This window comes from Pygocentrus nattereri, chromosome 15 (genome assembly GCF_015220715.1).
Source record: "Pygocentrus nattereri isolate fPygNat1 chromosome 15, fPygNat1.pri, whole genome shotgun sequence".
NCBI classification, from domain to species: Eukaryota; Metazoa; Chordata; class Actinopteri; order Characiformes; family Serrasalmidae; genus Pygocentrus; species Pygocentrus nattereri.
In genome coordinates this window covers 24,338,408-24,360,974 of record NC_051225.1, presented here as the reverse complement: position 1 = coordinate 24,360,974, position 22,567 = coordinate 24,338,408, and the positions used below count along the sequence as shown (strand labels likewise).

The 22,567-nt window shown below is 40.1% G+C and overlaps 1 protein-coding gene across 1 annotated transcript in view; it reads right to left on the bottom strand.

Annotated features, from left to right (window-relative positions):
- Positions 1-3,382: 3,382 nt before the first annotated feature.
- The window catches only part of wdr18 (WD repeat domain 18), an 88,244-nt gene continuing 69,059 nt past the window's right edge, over positions 3,383-22,567 (bottom strand). Inside the window, exons 8-10 of the mRNA XM_017714256.2 lie at positions 16,162-16,328; positions 9,860-9,928; positions 3,383-5,293 (exon numbers count right to left, since the gene is read on the bottom strand). Of these exons, the coding sequence (XP_017569745.1) occupies positions 5,165-5,293; positions 9,860-9,928; positions 16,162-16,328 (365 nt within the window). The 3' untranslated portion in view covers positions 3,383-5,164. The remainder of the gene's footprint in view (positions 5,294-9,859; positions 9,929-16,161; positions 16,329-22,567) is intronic.

The following is a 22,567-nucleotide window of genomic DNA, read 5'->3' as shown; positions in this document are numbered from 1 at the left end:
TTCCCACCACCACCGCAGTTGGAAAAGAGCTTGAGGATTAAATGAAGTTAAGTAAAGAGGGCAGATCCTTTCAGTGGAAGCAAACGCAATACCAATCTCTGCTTCATTAAGTGTCAACAGTTTTTTTTCCTTCCCAACCCAAACTTAGGCAGTTTAATAGGTAGTCACGTTTTAGCTCCACAAAGCATAGAGGGTAAAGTGGTGTATTGATTTACTGTAAGAGCTCCCAGGGACAATTTAGAACACAATATTGTTTAGTTAGCTAAATCCTCAAAGCTTGTTAGCAGATACCCAGTGTGAGACCACAGTCTTGTATTCCAGATCATTTAAAAAGAGACAAACCACTCAACTATAAAACCATGAAGTCCCTTGAGACACTTTGCACTGATGGGGCGAACAATTCAGCAGGTTGCTGTAAAGAACATCCATGCAAACCAACACAGGCTCAAGTTCGTATTCACCATTTGACCAGCGCAATATTACCAATGTCACATGCTTTTTGTATGAAAGCCTTTTTCTGTCAAGACATTTTTTTGTTTATTAAAAGCAACAAAATAAGTTCAAATGACATTCATCAAAAAGTTGTGTGACTAGTTCATTATAAAAAGGCATTCTTTTGTGAAAACAAATCATTTTGACTTATTACGTCGAAGAAATGAGAAAATAAGTAACTGTTTTGACTTTGTTTTTAGTTTCAGATAGGATGAGCTGAAATCACGGGAACTGTAACATCCCTGCTTAATTTCACAGAGCGTACCCGTGTTGTTTGGGAACTGTATGGTTTTGACCAATGTGCAGTACATCAAAGGATGACTGAAATTTCTGCAAAAGCGCAGTTAGAACCCGCAGTGCACATGAATAACAAAGCAACCAGTACTTGTTGGGACTGCAGAGCCAAACAGTTTACATATGACCTCATTTCCAAAAAAGTTGGGTGCTGAGCAAAATGTAAATAAAAACAAAATGCGACGATGGGCAAATCATTTAAACCCTATATTTAACTGAAAATAAAGACACTATATTAAATGTTCAAACAGATTTTTTTTCATTTACTACTGTGTGCCAACACCTCTTAACTGAGGAGACCAACTGCTATAGTTTTCAAAATATCTTGCTTGATATATGATTTCAGCTGCTCAACAGGGTCTCTTGTCATATTTTTGTTTTGTATTCATTATTTGCAATGGGTTCATCATCCGGACTCTTTACTACAGAACCATGGTGTTGTAATACATGCAGAAAGCGGTTTGGCATTGTCTTGCTGAAATAAACAAGGTCTTCTCTGAAAAAGACATTCAACATTAATGGTGTCTGCACTAATGCACCCATATACCATCACAGCTGCTGGCTTTTGAACTATGTGCTGATAACAAGCAGGATGATCCCACTCCTCTTTAACCCAGGGCATGTAGAGTCCATGTTTTCCCAAAAAGAACTTCAAATATTTAGTTGTTAGACTACAGGACACTTCTCCACTTTGCCTTAGCCCATCTTAAAAGAGCTTGGGCCCAGAGAAGGCAGCAGTATTTCTGGATCCTGTTTATACATGGTGTCTTCTCTGCAAGGTGCACTTTCAGAAAAAAGGTACGACACTGTCACTGGAGCAGTACCCCTCTTGCCACTGTGATGGGACCCTCAGTACTTTTAGTCAGGGAACATAACTCTACCAGAATCCGTTGAAATTATATTTTCTAAACTGTACTGACTCCACACCCCCCGTCTCGTCCCCAGGCTTTTATTTTATTGTTCTGATTTAAAACGTTTGGTTATGAAAAGGTACAAATATCTACTTTTCCACTAGGAAAAACTCATGTAAGGTACACCACTGGACCTTAAAACCACTGTTGTACCTTTGAAGGTAGACTTTCATTGTTTGTACCTTGATGAATGAATCATGTACCTGCATAGTATGTTTATTTCTAACAGTGTAGAGCTTTAACTTTTAACATATGTGGAAGCAGAGATGAACCGTGTTCACAGTGGTTTTTGACGTTCCTGAGCCCATGCAGTGATTTCCACGGCAGAATCATGACTTATTAATGCAGTGGTATTAATAATCTGTGGTACATAATATCATCAGCCCTCAGACGGCTGAGGGCTGATGATATTATGTACAACAGATGACGAAACCCGCAAGTTATTTGCTATTTTGTGTTTAAAAAAAGGTTATTTGAAGTGTTGCGATACTTGTTCATGCAGTCCTTCATAGAGTGGTAAACCCTTCCTCATCGTTCCTTCTGAAAGATGCAGCCTTTTTTTATACCCAGTCATGTTACTGACCTGTTGCCAATTAAGAAATGTTCCACCAGATTTTTTATTTTTTTAAAGCATTACACAACTTTACCATTCCTTTGTTGCCTCGTCCCAACATTTTAAAAATATGTTGCAAATGCAAATTGAAAACGGACGTATATCATTAGACATTTGATATGTTGTCTTTGGACCATTTTCAATTGAATATAGGGTTTAAATGATTCAATGACATCAGCGCATTCTGTCTTTATTCACATTTTTAGAACAGCGTTTTATGTGCTTTCAACAGCTGTTTGGAAAAGAAAACCCCTTTCAATTCATTTTTTTAATTTGCACTCAAATGCTAAATATTTTTTGAAAAGTTTGAGCATAACATACCTAACATTTGTAAATAACTACTTGGCTTGTATATAAACTTTGGCATGGAGCCATGGTGTAGAGCCTTTCTTATTGTTGTTGTTAGCCTGTTAACTTTCCAGCTAGTAAATTGAAGCTGTATCAGCAGTCAGGTATAAACCATGGAGCAGTTTGCAATGTAAAGCCCAGCAAATCAAGTTTTAAAGGTTTTAAATATTAAGCATTATAAAGGACTGTTATGCCATGGCTTATACGCAGCTTCGTATGCCATTGTTTTTGCATGCAATGAGGCAAAAGTGCAAACAGCACTGACCGCCCCTTTGATCTTTTTACTGGCTGCTAAAGGGACGTTTCACCTATTTAGTAATGCCAAAATAGTGTGACTGCATAAAACATTAGTAACCCTGTCCCAGCGCCCCTTCAGTAGCTGAGATAGGCCAATGAGGCTGCACAATGAGCAGCTGCTGTTTCACTGCCTTTGCTTGTGTTTCCTAATTCTCGAGAAACATGTTTTGGTCGCTATGCAAACCCCTCTGTAGGGCAGCCACACTTCTTTAGGTATTCCATGATTGTGGATTGCAGCTGGAGGGCTTCAGCAATCAGCAGCATTTGAGAACTTGGCAGCACTCGTCCCACTGTAATCAAGGTTCCACGTTTTGCATTCTGGCATTTTAATTTCTGCCAATCGACGTGAAACACTGGTGCACTTTGTTTAAGCCACAAATCTAGTGCTGTACTCATCAGAAGATCCAGATAAAAGGGAGACTTAAAGTAAGAAATGCAAAGAGAAGTTTTATTATCTGATGGGGGGAGAAAAAAAAACAGTTCCAGCTGATCAAACAATGATCTGACACCACAGCCCCTCCCTCGCCTACAACCCCCCCGTTACACATACTGCTAGTTAATCCTCAGCAAACATCCACAGCCTAACCCGACAGAGGTGAGAGAATGATCTTGAGCACAATGTGTGCGCACGTAAAACCGTTTCCCTGTCTCGCCAACGGGAGCAGCTGAAACAGAACATTCTTCAAAGGGGAAGTGTTGAGAGGAGGCGCCGGTTATCAGTCCTCTTCCCTCTGCTTAAGATGACGAGACCCGAGACATTTCAGATCTCCATCACAGAACCTAAATGAGTTAACCAGATAAAAATCAAGCCCTGCCTCCGTTTGGAATAGTGTGCCTGCAGAATGTTGATTTTTTTATTTATTTTTTTGGAGGCAGAAAAAAAAAAAGAATGTTTGTTTTTCCCACAAATGAGGTTGTTTGAGATATGTTGCTTCAGGAGAAACAGCACACTACAGAAAAATGTTTGTACAGGTCACACAGAGGGCGGCTTAACAGCAACGAAAGAGGGGGAATGACTTGACAACTCTCGCAGAGGAATATCCATTTTCGGGCAAGTAAGCCAAGATGCACAAGATGATGTTTACGAAGCACTGCACCCAGCACACAACCAGAGTAAAGTCAGAGGCAGTGAAGGTTCAGATCAAAGAGAGGGAAGTCATTCCCACTTGCACTGTTTGGGTGAAGTCAGACATAAAAAAATTAAGACATAGGGGAAAAAAAACCACTCTATTCTACTTTCTTGCTGTGATTTGACTAAATAGCCTATAGTCTCAAAAGGAGAACAGAGACTGTAAGAGCATAGTGGACAAAGGGGAAGGTCTCAGAGCACAACCTGTAGATTAAGATGATGCAAACAGGTGAAATGGATGAAAATCAGATTAAAAAAAAAATGAGAACAGTCAAAAAGCCCAAGTGATTATTTCTTGCCTTATTAATTAATAAGTGTAACTTTTTTGTGTGAGTTTTTATACAATCTACTCCAAAGTACAGCATCAAACCTGGCCTGAATCTTGAAGCTTAAAAATAAATTTATATTGATAACTGCAAAAAAAAAATAAAAACAAACATACTGCACATTGCATTTTCAACAGTGACAATAAAAAATGTCTGAAATGTACAGACATATGCAGAATACCTCCAGTCAAAGTGCATTTCATTGATTTTCTAAGTGAAAATATTGGAAAAAATAAAACCGAACATGTGCCATAACTTTTGCACAAGCCACATTTTATATTTTTTCTCCAATAAGTTTAATTCAGCCAATAAACAGTAACTGCATTCAAATGTGTAGAACTGTGATCTATGAAGAGGATGTGTTCTTATTGTTTTACCTAGAAAACCAATAAAACATGTAATTTGACCCAAACGTCTGCATACGACCGTGTGTGTTAGCTAACATTAGCTTTATATTTTGAACATAACACAGATGAAAAAGTGTCCAGCTGTAAAAAGCAGGTCGGAGGCTTCAAGTGCTGCCTATCCTCTATTAATACATAACATTATACAAAATCTGTTGGACTCAAATTAAGTGACTATTCTGAGCATAAAAAAGGGGTGCCGTCTCAAACAACACAAAATTGTGAAACTAATGATTTTCATACTGTTTGTGAATGAATAATTAATTAAAGTCCCTTTTTTATTCATGGATGTCCACCTTCCAACATGGTACAGCTCATCTCTGCTAAAACAAAGGCATCTCATGAAGGTCCTAATTAGGCTTGGTAAGGAGCTGCGTGGAGAACTCATACAGGTCTTTGTTGATTTTCTTCAGGGTCCTCACCTCTTCTTCCAACTCAGATACGCGAACCTTCGTATTCTCTCCATCACCGAACACACTCTAAAAAGAGACAGAGATAGAATGAGACAAATTCAGTGAAGCCCTCTGTCAATTCCCTTCAGATTACAGACTAGTCCCATTTTTTTTTTCACCCGCACCCCTTGTATTTGATTATCACCTTGGAACCAAGTAATGAAATTGGATCCTCAAATAAAAAGAACATTACTGCATTATCAGCTACTAGCGCTGCTCTGTAGGCGACCCCGTCAGTCTGCAGTGACAGCAGAAGAGGGTAAATTTCAGCTCCTCACTGCTGGGCTCTAGTGAAATATAGGGCATATAGGCCTTCAATTAGGGGGGCATTTATTTATTATTCTTCAGTGATATGAACCTGAAGTCAGCTATTCGCCAGCTTCTTGTTTGAATTTTCCCATTCCACCTTAAATGGAGCAGCAGTTATAATCTGGCACTTCAGGAATAAATACTAATGGACTATTTAAGGTGGAACGGGTAATTTAGCTAGCCCAACATTAGCATATTACTAGCAGCAGTTATAATCTGGCACTTCAGGAATAAATACTAATGGACTATTTAAGGTGGAACGGGTAATTTAGCTAGCCCAACATTAGCATATTACTAGTGATTTTTGATTAATGCTTGTTATGAAGGACCATAATTCATTGAAACGACTTTAAAGACAAAACTTAATTGTAATTTTTAACAGAGAAAATACATTTCTGTTTTTTTTTGGTCACCGACCGTTAGCTCCCCCCACCCCCCACCTCCATCTGTCTAGAGCATGTCTCTGAAATCCCTCGGTTTGGAGGGCCCCAACACTTCACCCTGCCCCTCTATCTCAACAAAGAACAGAACACCCTACCCCTAGACAGGAATGCCAAAAACAGAGGGCTAAGGACTAAGTGGTAGGGGCAAGAAGTGAAATGGAATTAGATGTAGGCTCAATGTTGAGGCTCAGTTCCTCTGTGGAAAGTCCGGAGAGAAATTATGACAAGATTATTATGCACTATTAACTTTTAAAACAGAAGTTTATTTTTCCCTCCATTACTGATCTGCCGAGGGTAAAGGAGCAGATAAAGTGAGCAATAGTTTATTTTCTTCACCCTGGAATCAGGCCTGGTACATAAAAGGTCACTTATATTTCAAGGAAAAGTGGGTAAACCCAGTGTTTGCCTGAACTGTGCCAAGGAGGAAATCTCAAACATATTATTGGATGGGTTTTGAGGGTCCCAAAGACCAATTCAGTACAAATGAGACTTTATTTTTCTATGACGGTGAAGAACTTGGTCCTCCAATTCAATCTCTATGACTTCTTGATGAGGTCATCAAATCTCATTTTAAAACATCCCTAATCTAGTGCGGCAGATATTGACGCTGCTATTGTGGAGAATTTCGCAGTGCAGGCAAACGGTGGATGACAGCGTTGCACATTTCCCACAGATTAAGGAAGAGGGGAGGGAGAGAAAACTCTCGCGTTCGCCATTAATTTATTTATTTACACATTTCTCCCAAATAAACACAGTGGGCTTTGGGCTCGCCTGCAGGATTCAGCTCCCCTTTTGACTGAGTGCAACTAATCCACTTAACAGCACTTCCAAGTTTTGGACAGAGTGGTTGAGGCATCAGAGCTTTTCTAAGTACAGGAGGAGGGGTGGAAGGGTGCACAGAGCCTGTGGTGACCCTGCCGTGCCATGTCACAAAGTGCTTCGACGTGGCCCAAAATGCCTCTTGCTCACACCGGTCAACAGTGAGTGAGGGAATGAGCCATTCTGAGATTTTTGTAAGCGCTCGTCTCTCGAGGAGACGTTGTGTTTCAAGTTTCATAACAGTGTATTTAATGCAGCTGGATTTTCACCCTCCATTATATCATCCTATAATCCTTGTATAGTCAGCAGGTTGGATTTGAAAAGACATACTTCTCATTGCATATGAATGCTTTGAGGGCTTATGTGCATCTTGAAAATGTGCCTTGATGGTAGAGAACAAGCATCATACTTAACTGTCCACTGCCTTATTTTTGTAACTGTTTTGTGCTGGCAATAGTGTCACAGCATTTATTTATGTATGTATGTATCTATCTATATCTATATATATATATATATATATATATCTATATATATATCTATATATATATATATATATATATATATATATATATATATTACACACACACACACACACACACACACTGCATTGCTAAACTTATTCACTCACCCGTCCAAATCATTGAATTCAGGTGTATAAAACCAAGCACCTAGGCCTGCAGACTGCTTCTACAAACATTAGTGAAAGAATGGGTCGCTCTCAGGAGTTCAGTGAATTCCAGCATTGTACATGTACACAGACCTCCATACTTCATGTGGCCTTCATAGAGAACAGCATAGAGAGCTTCACGGAATGGGTTTCCATGGCCGAGCAGCTGCACCCAAGTCTTACATCACCAAGCACAATGCAAAGCGTCAAATGTAGTGATGTAAAGTTCCGCCACTGCATCCTGAGCAGTGGAGACGTGTTCTCTGGAGTGACTAATCATGCTTCTCCGTCTGGCAATCCGATGGATGAGTCTGGTTTTGGTGGTTGCCAGGAGAATGATAATTGTCTGACTGCATTGTGCAAAGTTTGGTGGAGGGGGGGATTATGGTGTGGGCTTGTTTGTCAGGAGTTGGGCTCGGCCCCTTAGTTCCAGTGACAGGAACTCTTAATGCTTCAGCAGACCAAGAGATTTTGGACAATTTCATACTCCTAACTTTATGGGAACTGTTTGGGGAGGCCCCTTCCTGCTCCAACATGACTGCGCACCAGTGCACAAAGCAAGATCCATAAAGACATGGATGAGCGAGTTTGGTGTGGAAAAGCTTGACTGGCCTGCACAGAGTCCTGACCTCAAACTCAATAGAACACCTTTGGGATGAATTAGAGCAGAGAGCAGGCCTTCTTGTCCAACATCAGTGTCTGACCTCAACAAATGGGCTTATGGAAGAATAGTCAAAAATTCCCTTAAACACACTCCTAAAACTTGTGGAAAGCCTTCCCAGAAGAACTGAAGCTGTTATAGCTGCAAAGGCTGGGACGCATCATATTAAACCCTATGGACTAAGAATGGGATGTCACTCAAGTTCATATGTGTGTGGAGGCAGACGAGTGAATACTTTTGGCAATATAGTGTGTGTATATTATACACACACACACACACACACACACACACACACACACACACACACACACACACAATTTAAGTCAACGGAACCACATGTCCAGACGTTTTTCTAAATCATTTTGGTCTGCTTCTTTTGGTCCATTCATCATGTAATTTACATACAAAGTAAAGGGCAGCAGGCATTTTAAAATTATGTCAAAAACTGAAAAATGGAGAGACAAGGTTTTGTTCCGAAAGCATTGATATAAGTGTATAAACAACAGGCAGAGACCATCCTTTGTTTCATTTAATTTGAAGACAAAGGGCTCCCAAGTGGCGCGACCGTCACGAGTTCAATCCCTGGCAATGCTACAGCCATTGGTGGCTGGGAGTTCAAGAGAGCACAACTGGCCTCACTCTCTTGGAGGGTAGAACTGTCCCCCTTGTCCCCCATCACCAAAACATGATGCTAGTCAGCGCAGGCGTCTGTTTACTGACATAACAGAATGGGCGCTTGGCGCTTTCCACCAAGCGCATTTGGCAGTCCAACGACGGTGAGTGGCAGTTCGAAAAGATGGGGTGACACTTCACAAGTGTCGGAGGAAGCCTGTTAGCCTTCGCCCACCCAGCGCTGGTGGTATCGTGTGATTGGGGGAGCCTCAATAAGTACACTTAATATCAAAATTTGCAATCTTTAGTGTATACACTCTTTGCCTTTATTATGTTTTAGAAGAGCTGCAGAGAAGTTGATTGAAGTTTTTGCTTCTCACAGTCACACTAATCCCAAATACATTGTGATGTTGAGGTCTAGTGGTCAGTCCATTGCTCTGAGAACAAAAGCATCTTTTTGCTTTTTTCATCTTTTTTTGTCAATTTTCCTTTTCTTAGTAACGGACAGTTTGGTGGTCCACCAGGTATTGCACAGTTGGTATGAGTCCCATTTTCTCTATAACCTAATAATTTTTTTAACTCAAGTTTTGGACACTCCAGTTTTTTTCACTAATTGTCATTAGATTTTTCCCTTTGATTACATCATATATCTAATCTCATAAATATTTCATGAAAAATGAATAAACCTCTACTTAAGGTCTTTCTTGACTGGAAATAAAACAATCCCTGCCTTGTATCACACTGTATGTTAAATTTAAGAGCATTTCTTCTTCTCCATTTTGAGGATACAAAGTTTTGAGACACTAATGCTGGTTATTCACAGGAGAATGTGGTTGTACAATAAACCCTAAATTTGTGTCTAAATCTTGATTAGACTGTAGCTTCCAGTGCCAGCCGTGTCAGAAGAGGCGTTGCTGATATTTGCCCTCTAGAGTGACTGTGCTGCTTTCAGACGGTGGCAATCCCTACTTCCCTGAGAACTGACTATCATTAAATTGGCAGAAAAAAGGAGGGACACTTAGTTGCGCACTACAGCTGTAAAATGAGGCTGGCATGGTTACAGCTTTGACCCTCCCACTCACCTTGTCTGTGACAGCACACATAAGAGAATGGAGACGGTCTGCCTTCTCCAGATAGGTCTCCTCTGGGTCCTGCATGCATGCCGAGGAAACATAACATGACAAAAAGGTTAAAACACTTCATTATTAAAGCAGAACAATTCCTGTGAATAATGTCTATGAGAGTGTGAAGAATGTGGATGAGACTATAGATGTCCTGCAGGCACAAAGCCTGCATTGAGCGGGTCAATTATGGACCGGGGTTCAATCATGAACTAGCACCTCCATACTGACTGTTACTGACAGTGAGCAAGTGAATTGATTATGGCTGCTATAAAGGTTGACAGTGATTATAAAGACTGACAACACCATTACCAACAAGGTCTTTTTAATAGACCTGTCCAGAGCATACAATCACCCAAGTCTGATTCACAAGGTGTCACTCCAGATAGAGGTGTATTTACAGCTTCCTCCCTTCACTACTGTGTAGGAGTCACTGCTTGTTCAACTGCATGGTCGATAAAGCAGGCACTAATACTCAATGCAGTAAGGCAAGGGTTTCTATCCGTGGTGTGGTCTACATCAGGGTTTCTCAACCGCTGGACCACGAGTGGGCAGAAAGGCACTTTGTAGTGATCCAAAGGTCCAGATTCACGGGTGGCAGCAGTTCGTAGTGGGCCGGTAACAGCACAGTAAATCATGATAACATTTGTAAGTGAAAAACCAACAAGTTAAAAAATAGGCGATTCACTTAATAATAATACATTTTAAAAATAATAATAAATCACTAACACTTTACTGTAGGGTATGGTTCATAAGGCTACATGACACCTACATAAGCTTGTCATGACAACTGATATAACCCTATGTAAATGCTCATTCCAATAGGTGTCATTTGCTATAAGGGCTGCATTTGCAAATTTTGATCAAAGTTAGCTAAAATAGCTTTTATGACAGATAATGCCAATTGGAATAAGCATTAATAAGCATTTATGTAGGTCTATGTCAGTGGTCATGACAAGCTTATGTGGGTATCATGAACTGTACCCAACTACAGTACCTAACTACTGCAGTAAAGTGTTACCAAAAGAAAATCTAACCTCTTTATAAATTACAAACTATGTAAGTAGGAGTAGGCCGATTAAATGTCATCAATTTCAGAGAACACAGCTAGGGCCCACAAGTTAACATTAGCTAGCCAAAGACGGGGAATTTTCTTCAGCGTTTTTATAAATTCCTGGTTCAATGTGGGCTGAACTTTTTCTTTATTTTGGTCTACTCTTATGTGGTCCACCAAAAACTGCGGTTCTCAGTCGACTTCCAGATGAACCTGGTTCAGTTTGCTGCTGTGGGGACAGACGCATTTTTACAGTGATCCGCACCAAACAGAGGAATTCAACATCTTAGCTGCAACATCATAGTACGCTTTCCTTTTCTTGTTCTAATACAGCATCAGCACTGTAGCATGACAGGCCTGTTTTAGCATCTGACTCTTCACAGACGCTTGTATCGTTCATTGAGAGCTGATAATCACAGCAGACAAGAAATATAATAGATCCCCCAATGTTTTTGGCTAAGCATCAGTGACCTGACTTGTTTTCAGAGTGATAAAGCAGTCATAAGTATTTGATGAAAAAAGATTTCTTGTTGACTACTGTGCTTTCAAGTTAACAGGTAGTCTTTGAGGTGGAAAAGTTTGCAAACCCATGGTCTATACCACAGACCAATGGTGACGCTATTATTGGGCCCAGGGGGCCTAGGCTCACCCATTTTTATCACTGGCCCACCCAAAATAACTGCTCAATATGACATATTTAACATTTTTGACACTGACCAATCAAAATTTCACTGTGAGGGGTTTGATGAGCATTGCTCCACCTGAGCCACCAAGACTTCCTCAAACACCCAGCTAAAGGTTTCAGTGCTGAATCTATGCACTTCTCATGCATTTATGAGACGTTTATGCGTATAAGTTCATCAAGTCCTGGATGAGCAGCGAAATGTGGGGAGGACGTTACGTTGATTAAAGCACTTCAAGTGTATTAAGTATATAACACGTCTTGTGTTGAACACAGAAGTAGCTCACAATATAGCATTAGACAAACACAAACTGCAGTCCAAATCAGAACGTGACATTCATTAACCAGCTCATTAACACTGCAGCTATAAATGATTTAAAAAGCAGCATATTGAAATCATTTGTTATTGCTTCAGTGTCTAAAGCAGTACCGTGTTCTGGACGATTAGAAAGCCAGTGCTCTTTTTTCCTACTGCACTGTTTGAACAACACTTAACATGTCAGTTTAGCAGCGTACACACTATCTTGGCAAATGTGCGTTGCGCACTGCCCTGAAGAGCAGCACGACCAGACTGCTCCAGCGCTCAGGCAACAAATTCCTTCTTGGAGTCAAACACCCTAAACCCACATTTTGAATTGATTATTTTATGATAAAGGAAACCTGAAATATAGCATACACACTTTTTGATATTCTGCAGTAACATGGTGCCAAAAAAAAGCCTACAATCACCGACTGTGTGGTCGAAGGTCAATGCTGTGGCAAACTTATAACGATATATTTTAACTTTTTCTGTAATAGTGTGGACAGGTACAGGTACACCACATCTATATCATATGGCCTGCAGTACTGAAATTCAAATTTGGCCCATTGAAAAATTCAAATTTGCCATGCCCACCCAAATCAGCAACCCTGCTGACACTAATGTCATGGACCAACTGGGAAAACGCTAAAATGTGCATTTCCTCACTTAACATCAGAAACGTGGGAAGTATTGTCTGATGTTAGGACTGCAGCTGTTAAAAATAGTAATAATAATACAACCCCAATTCCAATGAAGTTGGGACGTTGTGTAAAATATAAATAAAAACAGAATACAATGATTTGCAAATCCTTTTCAACCTCTATTCAATTGAAAACACTACAAAGACAGAGATATTTAATGTTCAAACGGATAAACTTTGTTTTTTGCAAATATTCACTCATTTTGAATTTGATGCCTGCAACACGTTCCAAAGAAGTTGGGACAGGGGCATGTTTACCACTGTGTTACATCACCTTTCCTTTTAACAACACTCAATAAGCGTTTGGGAACTGAGGTCACTAATTGTTGAAGCTTTGTAGGTGGAATTCTTCCCCATTCTGCATTTTCATTATAATGAGCTGAAAACTCTTGGCCACAACACATGCAGGTTCAGGCTCAAACAGAGAAAGTCTATGCAGAGTTACAGCCCGGTTAAGCTGCCTAATGGTGTTTGTGACTTAAAAATAATCGTCTATCATAATAATGAAGTTTGTATCAACCGTTATATCTCCTGTGTGTGTTTGTGTTAAACCTCACTGTGTGACTGTGGCCACGACACAATACATTACAGCACCACATATCAACAATCTGATTGGACACTGCTCAGTTCATAAAGTTTGTCCAGAAAAAGAGAGCAGAGAAATGTGTGTCAGTGATTTGATGTCAGTTTTGATATCGTTATCTCTCACCTCATTACAGCACTGTATGACGCTTTCTGTTTGATGGAAATTACCTAATAATAATAAATAATCAAATTAAATAAGCCAAATCATCCTGCATAACATCATCAGTCTTGTCATGTATGCTGCTTAAAATTCCAGCACCCCCAATTTAAAACGCCTTCCCGTGTCCCTGCTGAACGTGCACGATGATGTGTAAGAATTTCACGTGAGTTTCTACATGTATATATGTGAAACTGTGAAGCAAGAAAGGAAATTAACAAATTATGCTACAACCCAATTCTGAACAACCATGGAAATGAAACCCTGTTGTCAAACCAACTGAAAACAAAACCTTAATCATAGCTTACAGGTAGTTATGTTAAGTTAGCTAGATGTAAGTATTTTATGCGTTTCAGCTCATCACTGTACACCCATTACTGCACAGGACTACACCATTAGTTTCTACACACACATATGGCTACAAGAGAGCACATTAAACACTGCAGCAGGCACTACAGGCTCATTAACAGCTTGTTCAACTCATTACAAAAATGTCCTGTTTCATTAGCCACCCTGACGATGGGATGTTTATCTGGACAGTCTAGGGAAGAGAATCCGGCATGCAAATAAACAACTGCAGGGTACAGATGCTGAATGAGAAGCTTGCAGTCTCACAGTTCCACCTCACTTATTACCTTCCTGGGAAGATCATAATCAATTCCATCTCCCAAGCAAGGTAATGACTTCATGCAGAGTTATCTACCTGGATTTCTAATTGGTCCCAACTTTGTCTCTGACCCAGGAGACCCTGCTCAATTAGCACAAAGACCCAGAGCAAGTGACCAGGTCAGAGTTGGCACAGTCAGGACCCTTCTACACTTTCCCCCCTGACCCCCATTTGGACAGACTCAGCCAGGCTGGTAATGGAGTTTTCCCCCCGATCGAGATGATGGTTCGTTTGAGGCTGAGCGTTGAGGTGCAGCGACAGCTGGCTGCACTACTGGTGGAGCATGCGGCTCACGCAAACCAAATAATGGAAACTATTCTGGAGGAGAAATTAATTTGGATTTTCAGAGTGACTCGCATTTGCACGCTGCGTGGGGCCCCTGATGAGTGAGCGCGTGTCGTGTGATGTTTGGCACAGCCCCGGGGTCGTTGTGGGAATATTGTTTTTTCCGCACCAGCATTAGTAATAATTCACTTATCTAATCATTTGTTTTAGGCTCTCTCAGCAAGCAAAGGTGAAAAAGCTCATTTTAGGAGAGATGACTGCATATTCCCAGGGACTGAGAGATTAGCCTTAAAGTAAATTTGACACAGAGAGAAAGAGAGAGAGAGAGAGAGAGAGAGAGAGAGAGAGAGAGAGAGAGAGAGAGAGAGAGAGAGAGAGAGAGAGAGAGAGAGAGAGAGAGAACAAGAGAGAGAAAACAAGAGACAGAGAGCGAGTGAGAGACAGAGAACAAGAGAGACAGAGAACAAGAGAGACAGAGAGCGAGAGAGACAGAGAGCGAGAGAGACAGACAGAGAACGAGAGACAGAGTGAGAAAGAGACAGAGAGCAAGAGAGAGACCCAGAGAGACAGACAGAGACAGATAGAGAGAGTGAGAGACAGTGAGACAGAGGGAGAGACAGAGAGCGAGATGGCAAGAGACAAAGAGCGAGAGAGTCCCAGAGAGACAGAGAGAAAGAGACAGAGAGAGTGAGAGACAGACAGAGAGAGTGAGACAGACAGAGCAAGTGAGAGAGAGACAGACAGTGAGAGAGACAGAGCGAGAGAGAGACAGACAGAGAGACAGAGAGAGAGACCGAGAGCGCGAGAGACAGAAGCAGAGAGACAGAGACCGAGAGAATGAGAGAGATAGTGTAAAGGCACTGAGCTGAAGAAATCACAGGAGGGACAGAAATGGAAGGCAGTGTAAACAATGCAAGTGCAATGGCTGGAAGAGTGAAAGGGGAAGTAAAAGAGTGCAAACACACAGCAGGTGGTGGGTAATTTCAACACCCTGAATAACCACTTTATTTATGGGCCTATAATGGATTTTGACATAGGAGGGTTTACCGATTGGCCACGAACAGCTGTTCTTTAACAATACTGTAACGTTTATCATACTCTAGTGCCCTGCTGGAGGTGAAAATGTCCGTATGTGCCATATACATTATAGTAAAACTCTTACACCCACTCTTAAATAAACAAGTATAGACAAACAATACGCTCATAATGATTATTGTCCAAGTTATATTGATCAAAACTGTCCCAGAGATTACTTTGGCTTGCGAGCTACGGGTGATCTACATATGATGCAAGTTTTAAGGGTGAGCTGTAAGGAAGCTCATTCTGTCAACAGGCTGATACTGTAAAACAGTGTTCATTTACTTGACAACCAACTACATGTTGCCAAACTAGCATTTTATATATCTATATTTGATCAATATCAATTATTGGCCCAAGGCCAGTTGTGATCATATTAAAGGCTTTGTTGATCTTCTGCCATTTAATGCTGTGCATTAAAGTGATGTGATCATATCCCACAACATGCCTAACATCACATTTTTTACAGTGAAAAATCGCTGTAATTTAGTCTTAAGTGTTTTACAGCTTTGTTATAGCACTTACGTAATAATAGATAACTATTATTATTAATAACAACACATTATTATTGTTATGGCTCCACTTTACAGTAAGACTACTCTTTATAAAATAAACATTTAAACCAATAGCTAGACAGACAGACCGATAAATATGTAGACTATATAAGAGTCCTCTTAATATAAAGTAGACCCATTATTATTATTCCTATCCAGAAATATTTTAGCAACCAACAGCACACTGTCTATTTCCTTTACCTGGCAGTTGTTGCCCAGTCTCAGACACGCTCCTCCCGTTCCGGTTCCCTCGCCCTGCTCAGAAGGGTTGAGGTGGCGGCTGAAGCGTGGCAGCGGCACAGCAGGCCGGCTATCCGGGAGGAACATGTTGGCAGGAGCAGGAATGATGACAGCGTTGGTGACCTGACCTGTAGGTAACAAAACATGACACATCTTCATATTAGATGGACTTCTGCAGGCCCTCAATTAATTTAAGTGCCAGGCAGGATTCCCATGTTTCATGCTTTCTCCTGTCTATAAATGCTGGCTCAGAATGATGGATTTGTTCTGGGCTCTGGCTTTACAAGGGGCTATGACTGGAGTCACTGATGCAGTGTGGAACTAGACCCAGTCAGGTCTGCACTCTTTCAGTTCAAACCATGAAGACTGGTCTGCTGCTTCTGTTCTGCTGCATAAATTAAGAAAAAAAAGCACAGGCATACAAGGACAAGAAACACCCTGATAGTTTTGCCCAAAAATGGAGCCAAACAACAGTCCTTCCCCTTTTTTGTGTTTCATCAGAGACCACCCTGTCAAAAGAGGTTTAATGGGAAAACAGAGCTGGATTTTTGATTTTCTTCCCTATAAATAAACACTCTAGACGTGGACAAAGTTCCAGAAGGAAAAGGTTAAGTGGAGAGTAAAACCATGGAGAGATGTAGATGTTCAGGTGTGAAACCTTACACACCTCACTGTAAGGAGGATAAATCAGGACAGAACATTACTGCAAAGCAATGCCCTTCAAATTTTATGACTGAAACACTTACACATGCTTTTCAACTGCTGAACTCAAAGTCAGGCTTCCTTTTTATTTGTCCATTACTGCCAGTCCTACATATATAAGCCACATATCATCTAAACTGCCCATCTGTGCAGAAACATCTTTCTCTGATGCTGGCTGCTGGAAAAGTCTCTTTGTCCCCTTCAGAAAGCCAGCACAATGTATCCTGCTCTCTCAGCATCAAGCATTCTGAGGAGATTAATGAACAAAATCTAAATTCTACTGAGATTTTGGCACAGACGGTTTCTCCCATGGGGAAGTTGCCTCATTTCAAAGACGGCATCAAGAACGATTCTCTGCACGCCTCAAAGCAGATCTAATAAAACAGCAACCATGACCTGCCAAAGATTCAAACGCTGCACCTTCAACGACTTCCTTACCGTCAAACAGCCATAATTATCTCTGCACCAGGCAGTAACTGAGAGACGTCCTCATATGAACCCTGGGACATCAAGTCTGTAAGGTCTTATAAAAATAGTAATACCAAGTACATGAGGGCGAATAAAGAGTTTTGGTGTTTGTTTTATTGATGACCCAGCAGTGTGGTGACCATTTGGCTTGTCTCCATTACACATCATACAAACCTTCTGACCACACAGTTTAATTAGAGTTCTACCCTATATTGTCCTTTCAGCGTTTTTTTTTTTTTTGCTTGTTTTTTTTTTTTTTTTTTATCATAACGATATCGGAGATGAGGACTCGACTCAGTTGCTAGGACTCGAGTCACACTCATGTCACATGCTGACTGTGTTTTGACTCTGACTTAACACATAAATAACTCACAAGATGGCTCATATTTAAAGGATAAGACATACAATTTCAGCCTGAATAGGAAAAAAATAGCTTCTTTAGCTTAGAACTGGAGCTGTGAGGCAAACACTACAACTCAATAGTCACCCAAATAATTTCTGTAAAAATACATCTCCAAAGCTTCTCTGAACCCAGTCAAACCAAATCCAGGTCTTCATTTAGGCTGGACAGACTTATCAGTGTGGTTTAGGACAGAGTATGACTTATTGTGAACTATAAAAATAAACAAAACTCCACTGTGTAGCTAAAAGATGTAGGCAGCTAGTTTAGACATCATGGTCTGTACACACAAACAACTAAGTGCTGATCTAGAATCAGTACTGAATCAGCTGGATTTTTGTGGATGTATTTTTACCAAAACTATCTGAACCATTTGGGTGACTATTGAGTTCTAGTATTTGTTAGCAACATTAGCCTTGTAGCTCCAGGTCTGAAGTTAAGAAGGAAAATTTAGACTCTAAGCATAGCTGATCGACTACATCTGGGCTAAATGGAAAAGTGTGTAAATTTGGTTTGGTTAACTTTTCCTTTAAAATAAAATAGGCACCTAAAATGATTGGCTAGCATGTAGTTTAGGTAGAAAGCATGCTAGTTAGCATAATGGCTAATTTAGCTGAAGTGGTCCACTAATATAGCCCAGTTTTAGCATGTTCCAGCTCATAGTCCATTAAAATTTGACATCATATGTACATCATAGGGCGGTACGGTGGCGTGGTGGGTAGCGCTGTCGCCTCACAGCAAGAAGGGCCTGGGTTCGATTCCCCTGCCGGGTGACCAGGGTCCTCTCTGTGTGGAGTTTGCATGTTCTCCCTGTGTCTGTGTGGGTTTCCTCCGGGTTCTCCGGTTTCCTCCCACAGTCCAAAGACATGCAGTCATTCAAATTGGACATGCTAAATTGCCCCTAGGTGTCAGTGTGTGAGTGACTGTCTGTGTCTGTCTGTCTGCCCTGCGATGGACTGGCGACCTGTCCAGGGTGTATCCTACCTTCCGCCCAAGGACTGCTGGGATAGGCTCCAGCACACCCCCGCGACCCTGACGGAGAAGCGGCTTAGAAAATGGATGGATGGATGGATGGATGTACATCATATGGCAGAAGAAATGTACTTAAAGCAATCTATTAAAAAAAAATTAAATCACCAATCATATTTAAAGAAATGTTAAGGTTTCTTTTTTCACTGCAAAACATTATAGCAATAAAATGCATTCGGCTCATGTCCATGACCAAGTAAATATACTTGTATTAGATCAGTCAATAATCTGGTACAACAGTGAACACAATGAAACAAATTCAACAAACACAAACAAAACTAAGATTTAGCCAAACTCATGTCATCATTGACACAAGCCTCTAATCTGGAAAAAGATGAATGAATGAAGTAAAGGAGAAATTAGTTTGGACTTGCGCACTGTGTTTGAGTTGGCTGGAAAAAAAAGAAGCCTGTCCATCACACTAACACACTAGTTTTTAAGGCTGACATCAAAAAGCTAAAATGGACCACATGGGAAGCATCTACAGTCATTAATGCTCCAGCCATACATCTGTGTGTGTGTTTTGGTTTTTATTTTTTTAAAGGAGAGGGGCAACATTAAAAAAAATAACAAACCACAACCAATAAAGATTCCTGTGTCAGTGCCCAAGCGGTCTAATTAGAAAAAGGCACAAACAGCAGCACTCAAAGCGCGTCAAATATGGAGATCTAGTCGAGGCAGCCACTCTTAAATCTAATCTTTTGAAGCCAGATAAAAAACCCATTCCACATGCCTCCAGATACGACTTCTTGCGCAGTTGTGTACTTCTGACATTCTTTATTTAGGATTTAGGCCAAAAAGTACAACGCAAGACAAATTCCACAAAGAAAGACTACAGGTTCTGAGCTATTCCAACAACCTCGGATTAAACCCTAATACAAATGCAGAATGCCTTTTTGTTAAATATATGCTCAGTGTATTTTGGTATGGATCAATTCTTGTTTGGGGGTTTCAAGTCAATGAAGATAAATAGGTAGCCAATAATGCACTAGAGGAAATTTAGAAAGCAGCCTCTGAATAATCTCTATTGTATAGTTTTGGCGAGAAAAACATTCCTTCAGAAACATTATGCTGTTCTCCAGGCCTACTGTTCCATTCTGCTCACGCTCCTTCATTTCTTCCAACAATGTACAGTGACCCACTCAGTCAGAACACAAAATATAATATTCCAAATCCTTGACTGGAATAAGAGTGGAATATATGAATAAGAGTGGAATATATGAAACTGAGGGTCGTTTTTGGAACATTAACAATAAGCAGAGAATCAAATTACCACATGACAAAAGTTATGGTGGAAACTAAGGTTGATACAGCTTTGTTATAATGACAATATTGTGCACAGACGCACTAAATGGATAAAAGTATTGGGACACCTACACATTACTCCCACAGAAGTTTTTATGACATCCCATTCTAAATTCATAGGCACTAACATTCAGTTGGTCATGTGGGCCAGTCAAGTTCTTCCACACTAAATTCCCCTAGTCATGCCTTTATGGACCTTGCTTTGTGCACTGAGGCTCAGTCATACTGGAGCAGAAAATGGCCTTCCCCAAACTGTTCTCACAAAGTTGGAAGCAACAACTGTCCAAGTCCACTGAGCTCATCAGTATGGCCCATTCTACTGCCATTGTTTGTCTATTCAGACTGCAAGCCTATGCACTTAATTTTATCCACCTGTTAATAATGGGTGTGGCTGAAACACCTGAACTCAGTAAGTAGGAGGGGTGTCCCAATACTTTTGTCCATGCAGTGTATTACCCAACATTGCAATATAAGACCTGCTTTTTGTACCCAGTGATACTAAGGCTTCATCTGTAAAATTCCTGCCAACAGAGTATCAAAATTAGGTGGCTTGTCAGATCATAATGAACCACTGCCGTGAAGAAACAATCACAAAAACACTCTTTTGAGATTCTTGCTTACCTGCAATTCTATATGGAGAGTACTACAGTGACTAATGCTTTACACTATGTTTTACACTATTCCAACTGATGCTTGGCATTGCGCACAGTGATCTTTACACACAGTTCTTGTGCTTATAGATGCAGTTTGGAACAGTGTAGTGAGCCAAGCAACAAAGGATTTGTCATTTTTACACCTGACGGCCTCACTGTGAATTTGCATGGTCTGCCACATCATGGCTGACTTGTTCATAGACTCCTACAATTTAAAATCATAGCACTTACAGTTGACTAGGGCAGATCCAGCAGGGCAGAAATTTCATTGACTTGTGGTTAAGGTGGCATGCTATAACAGAGATCTTCAGTGTGACCCATTCTAGCCAGTATATAGCAAGTGTTTGTTTATGGAGACTGCAAGGCTATTTTGTATTTAACTGTTTTTATACATCTTAACAATGGATGAGATCCAAAGACTTGAACTTAATAAATAGGAGGGGTGTCCACATATTTTTGACCATATAGTGTATATACAGAACAACAGATGGAAGCATCACCGCTTAAAATTTTACCTGGTCTTTGGTGACTCTTTTTGCCAGACAAAATTTTAAGGATTTCAATTTGCTGGTCTTGCAGAGTTTTTAACGGTCAGATATTGGTATTTACTGCCTAACAGAAACAGAAGAAAAATGAATAGAACTAATGAATATTTAATCATTAAATAGATGTTGAACCAAAACTACAATATTACAAATAGCAAAACAAATATTTAATGAAAACTATATATAAATATAAATGTACATGAAATAAACAATTATATATGAATAGAAACATATTTATAAATATAAATGTGAAATTATATGGATCTTAATATGTTCATATCTGCCCAACAATTTGAAGGAGTGTAGTTTTCAAATCGCAAGAACTGTAGTTCTAATTATAGCCTACATTATCAAGTTTTAAGCAGTGAAATTTAAACCAATAACACAGTCTGTGTCTGTGTAATGCCTGCATATGAATTAGACCAATGAGGAGAAACCATCATAATCATAACTAGCGGTCTCTCGCACCACATTCTGCATTCGAGCCTCAAGCCAAAAAAGTGAATGTGCTGGTCTTCTTTGCCAAAATAATCTGCCTGGACCTGAAAGTATTCACAATACTGCAAATTGAAATCCGATAAATTCCACCAAATTGTTCAGCCCTACAGGATTATTAATCATTTTTTCAATGTACTTATTATTATAAACACAAACCAAACACTAGAGTAAAAACATGATGACTAACAGTAATCAGCAGGAGTAAATCTGCCCAAACCCCACAGTACTTTTCTACAGTCTGAACCGTCACACCTCCAAAGAAATCCATACATGCAGATCTTCATCCCTGAGGCAAACGAGGCAGGCATCACAAAAGCACAGACATGCAAAGCTGAGCCACATGAAATCAGCAGCTTTAAAAGGAGGATTGCACCACCATTTACATCAGTGCAGGCAACGTCAGAGCAAAGTTACATTCAGAGCAACTGCAGATGATGTAATTCTTTGGTAAGCGTTTTGTTTCAAACACAGATCTACTCAAATCATGACATGTCCCAGAATAACAGCAAATCACAGAGACAACAAACTCAGAAATATTGTATTTCTATTGATTTTTGGTAGAACGTTGGACATCATTGATATAACACAGATGTAATTATGTAATGAACTGCATTTACAATGTTCCATTTATTTTGAATGTCACACAAAAAAGTTTTTTTTCTCTACAAAACTGTATACACAAGAATTACTTTCCTCCTAGATATGAACACAAAAGAGGTCTCAATTAAACAGTACCTGCTCTTTTGACTAGGGCTGAAAACATTTTT